Raw genomic sequence first — 4,922 nt, 5'->3', positions numbered from 1 at the left:
GTCTTCGCCTTCTCGTTTTTGCCATTGTAGGTTTTGAAATAACCACTATAACATAGCAAAAGGTGTGCTATCAACCTCACATTCCTAGGAAAGTTTTGAAAGAATATTTTCGATACTAAATCTTATTAAAACAAAATGTCGAAATCAGCTTCATATAGTTAGAAACAGTGTCATCGTTAATTCTTTATGTTCTTAAATATCATAACTTCACGACACTCATATATTGACTAGAGTTGACTATTTATTCTATTATTTTTTAATTCTAATTATTTGTTTATAAAAATATAGTTAATTCCTTAACAAAAGCTGTATGAAAATAAGTTTAAATCTTTGAACAACATTAAAAAATCGACAAACTTTCGTAAAAATTTCGAGCTTTCTATTTCGATTTTAGTATAATAAAGTGCAAGTTTAAAGTAGCTGGAATTTACCGTCAATGTCATATTATCTAAACGCGATTTGTTTTAACGAAGAAAATGAACAAACGGAATTCTCAAAACGTGTTTTTCTTGGAAATCTAGTTAAAAGCCCGAAATTTTTACGAAAATTTGTTGATTTTTTTAATGTTGCGCAAAAATTGAACCTTGGGGTTTCATTAAAGTAAAAACTGCAGAGTCGTAAAGTTGTGATAAGCACTTGAAATACTAAAAATAAAATGTCAAACTTTAGTACGGAATTCAAAGAGGATGTTTCTTTTATCCTTGCATAATAACTTAAAAAAATTTGTTGTTAAGAAGTGTACCTTAAAATATGTGCATACACATTTATGTTCAAAGTGTAAAATGTACCTACAAAAACTTTCCCATGAATACCATCAAATCATTGATCTTGAAGGGAATCTATGTATGCATGTACTAAGAAATATATGAGCTGTAACGACCGCTATTTATATGTATATTCATTGCTTGTATTTTATATCACTTGATAGCATACGGTTCTATGTTTTACGTCTAAACTCCTTGTAATGTCATGTAAAATGCAACTCTGTTTAGCTTATAAGAGAACTCTAAAACGCATCACTGACGATCAGCATCGTAAGGATCGCCTATAAATACTCGTGCTAGCATTGTAAAACTTTACTTTTCGTCTTTGCGTCGGTTAAGTTGGTTCGTCCAATATTGCTTCAGACAACTAACTTCAATAAAGACAATTTAGTATACACAGATTAGCGCCTCTCGTCCGGATTATCGGATAGGTCCATCAAGACGCGTAGTCGCGGTCACTACAAAAGATTAAGGAATTGGTGTGACTGGCCAATCCTATGACATTTTGTTGAAGGAACGGCAAGTCATACTCTTCATTGGCGCACAACACAGTGGCCTCGAATCTCGCCGACGAACCGACAAGCGTGCACAAAATGGCGACATTCTCGCCCGAACCATTTTCACAAATACTGGAAGCGATTTCCAGCGGCGGTAAAAACGGTTCTTTTACACAATGCACGTCGCGCTTTACAGGACAATGGGATCCAGTAGCGGTAGAGGAATTTGTTGCTGCTATAACAGTCTTCAAAGACATCGAGAAAATTCCTGATGCTGATGCGCTACGCGGTATGCCACTTTTACTCGAGGATTATGCAGCGACTTGGTGGATAGGTGTGAAAGAATCCGTGTCAACATTCACCGACGCCATAGAGTTAAAACGAGCGACATTTTCTCCTCCAACGCCTGATTGGAAAACTTAATTAAGTGTTTTTGAACATAAGCAACAAATGCGCGAAGCCTCCGATAGCTTTATTTGCAAGAAGCGGTTGTTGTTTTCACAATTGAAAGATCGTCAGCGAAGGGGTGCAACTCAATATGATATACGGCCTCCTGTCAGTGCAGATAAGAGAGCGCGTTTGCCAGCGCAAACTTGAAGAAAAGATTGTGGAAAAAGGGGTGTGTTTTCCAGGATGTCATGGCTGACGTCACGTTGGCAGATGGAAGCACTACCGCGCAAAAAGTGTTATCAACCATTTGCGACATTACAATCGGCCATAGAGTTCGGAAAATACGGATGATATCTCTTTCAAATGCTACGAAGAGTCGTACCCTGATTGGAGCGGACTTTTTGTGGTGAACATGGACCAACGCTACTGGTACTTCGAAGACGAGCCCAAGGTAAAATTCGAATTCGCCAAGCCAAGTGTAAGTGGTCTGCCGTCAGCTATAGACATAGCGGGCGCACATGTGGTAACATGCAACCGGCTATCGCCTCGTACTAAAGCGGTAAACGAGTACTCAAACTTCGTTCGCTACGTTATGAGGAGTGGCACTAACATCGACGATGCCCTTTCCCCAGAAATATCTCCTGAAAGAAACTTTGGACCAGCAGTAAAAGAGAAACGCTCACATTCAAACGACTACTCTCCACACTCAGTGCAGCAAATTTTCAAAAGTTCAGTACCGGTTGGTGAATCTACGCCCGAAAACTCCTCCCGTCTGTTTGGGCCTCCATTTTGCAAAGAAAATGTTTCCCCTTTGAACTGTCTTGAGTTGAGTCCACCAACTCAGATAGCTGGTTGCGAACTCACGCTTGAACAGCGTAGAGATTTGGACAAGCTGTTGCTCGAACATAACGAAGTATTCGAAGAGTCAACATTTGCAACACCGTTTGCCACACATAGCATCGATACGCGTGAGCATTTACCGATTTCTTCGCCACCATATCGTCTACCACCGCAGCGGAAGACTTTCTTGAGACAAGAAATAAACGAAATGCTCAGGACTGGAGTAATAGTAGAGTGCGAATCGCCATGGGCAGCTCCTGTAGTTATCGTACCCAAGAAGACAGGCGATCTGCGCATTTGCATCGATTAACGAGAACTAAACGCCATCACCAAGCCGGAACGGTATCTTCTTCCACAGATTGATGACTTGCTAAATGAAGCTAAAGTTACCAATTTCATGTCGACATTGGATCTGCAGGCTGGCTACTAGCAAATCGGCGTGAAGGAAGACCATAATAAAACTGCGTTCGTCACACAGTTTCAGCGACTAATCGATCGGCTCAAAGCATCTCTAAGTAACTTAACAATATTTACATATTTGGACAACATAATCCTACGTTCAAGGAACTTCGAAGAGCACCTTGAAGAACTTAGTAGACTTTTCAACCGTATACAACAATTCGGTCTCAAGATCAATAAAGACAAATGTCGGTTTGCATGTCGCGAAGTGATATATTTGGGACACATCCTGTCACCAGATGGCATAAGAGTGGATCCCCAAGAGGTCACAGCAATATCTCTGCGCAAGCCTCCTAAAAATGTTAAGTTGTTATCCTTTCTACAGTCATGTTCCTGGTACAGACGCTTTGTACCCTAATTCGCAGATATCGCAAAACCGCTTTCGCAACTGACGAAAAAGAATGCCACTTGGGTTTGGGAAGATGAGCAGCAAGCTGCGTTTGATGAGCTGAAACAGCTGTTGGTTACGTCACCCATCCTAAAGCAAGTCGACGAAAACCTGCCATTCGCCATTAAAACATATGCCAGTGGTTACACCCTAGAGGCAGTTTTGATCCAGGGGGAGGGTTCAGATGAACACCCCATAGCATATGCCAGCAGGCTCTTGACAAAAGCAGAGCAAAACTATTCTACGATTGAAAGGGAAGCTCTTGCCATCGTATGGGCTGTCCAAAAGTACCGTGGCTACATTGAGGGATCCGAAGTAACACTAATCACGGACCACCGGCCGCTTAAATGGTTGATGACGTTAAAATCACCAACTGGACGCCTAGCTCGATGGGCATTGCTCTTACAACCTTACAACTTGCACATCGACTATAAGCTAGGGAAGACAAATGTTGTGCCTGACATGTTTTCAAGGCCACCTTGTGAAGCCAGACATGACTCCGAAGAATCCTGCCATATATGCTCGTTCGCTGTTGATTTTCCGCGACGAGGAGCAAAGGAAATCTGCGACAGCTAACTTAGTGACTCCAACCTAAAAGCTGTTATCGAGTGCTTCGAGGAAAAGACCGATGATGCTGCGCATTAGGCCAAGAGAGGATTCACAATGAACTACGGCGAACTTTACTGCTACAATGATGAAGACAGCGAAGACGGACAGCTAGTTGTTCCCGAATCCGAGCGTCCAGCAATTTTGAATCACTACCACAACAAAGACACGGCGGGTCATTATGGAATCGACCGAACTTTGTCCAAGATAACATCGCGTTATTATTGGCCAGGAATTCGGAAAGATGTCGAGAACCTTGTCAAGCATTGTGTTGATTGCCAGCGCTACAAGGCAACAAACCTGAAGCCGATGGGCCTATACCAGACTACTTCTAGCAAACAGCGATTTGAAGCCTTAGCCATCGACTAGTTCGGACCATTGCCATCCGATACGAATGAGATGCAGTGGATTTACATAGTGGCAGATGTTGCAAGCCGCTGGGTGGTACTTTTTCCATTGAAAGAAGCTTCCGCTGAAACTTGTGCGAAAACGCTCATCGACGAAGTATTTTTGCGCTATGGAGTCCCAAGGCGAATCATTAGCGACAACGGTGTACAATTCGTGTCAGCGGTAATGCAAAAACTTGCCTTCTGTCTGGATATACGCCAAGTATTCACGCCAGTTTACCATCCACAAGCGAATCCTGTAGAGAGGAAGAATCGCGACCTGAAGACGCGGTTGTCAATTCTGGTGGGCAGACAATACCGCAACTAGGCAGAGAAGTTGCCGGCAATACGCTTCGCCATGAATACGACACGCTGTCAAAGTACCGGGTATACTGCCGCATACCTCACATTTGGGCGTGAGTTAATAACGATCGATGACGTCCAGCACGATTTGAGAGCTCTTATCCATTCAGAGAACTTCATTGCAGAAAGCACACCGTATCTAAGCACTCTCGCGGAGGTTTTCCAAGCTGCGAGAGAATGCGAATGCAAACAGCAAGATGCTAATAAAGGCATCACCAATCCACAACGA

The 4,922-nt window shown here is 42.5% G+C and overlaps 2 protein-coding genes across 2 annotated transcripts; both read left to right on the top strand.

Annotated features, from left to right (window-relative positions):
* The first annotated feature begins 1,357 nt into the window (after positions 1-1,357).
* Positions 1,358-1,684, top strand: LOC118756587 (activity-regulated cytoskeleton associated protein 2-like). The gene has a single exon (XM_036491339.1). It carries the CDS (start codon positions 1,358-1,360, stop codon positions 1,682-1,684), a length of 327 nt encoding a protein of 108 aa, XP_036347232.1.
* Positions 1,685-2,063: 379 nt separating this feature from the next.
* On the top strand, positions 2,064-2,801 carry LOC118756586. Its single transcript, XM_036491338.1, has one exon. The coding sequence runs from the start codon at positions 2,064-2,066 to the stop codon at positions 2,799-2,801; it is 738 nt and encodes a 245-aa protein (XP_036347231.1).
* The last annotated feature ends 2,121 nt before the right edge of the window (positions 2,802-4,922 follow it).

This window comes from Rhagoletis pomonella, unplaced genomic scaffold, assembly GCF_013731165.1.
Source record: "Rhagoletis pomonella isolate Grant_MI unplaced genomic scaffold, Rhpom_1.0 Rhpom_scaffold_11002, whole genome shotgun sequence".
In the NCBI taxonomy this organism is placed as follows: Eukaryota; Metazoa; Arthropoda; class Insecta; order Diptera; family Tephritidae; genus Rhagoletis; species Rhagoletis pomonella.
The sequence above is the reverse complement of the archived record's forward strand: the minus strand, read 5'-3'. Positions and strand labels throughout refer to the sequence as shown.

What these genes read in the sequence shown, in the direction of transcription:
- LOC118756587 (XM_036491339.1), top strand. Translation starts at nt 1,358, where the DNA reads ATGGCGACATTCTCGCCCGAACCATTTTCACAAATACTGGAAGCGATT.
- LOC118756586 (XM_036491338.1), top strand. Translation starts at nt 2,064, where the DNA reads ATGGACCAACGCTACTGGTACTTCGAAGACGAGCCCAAGGTAAAATTC.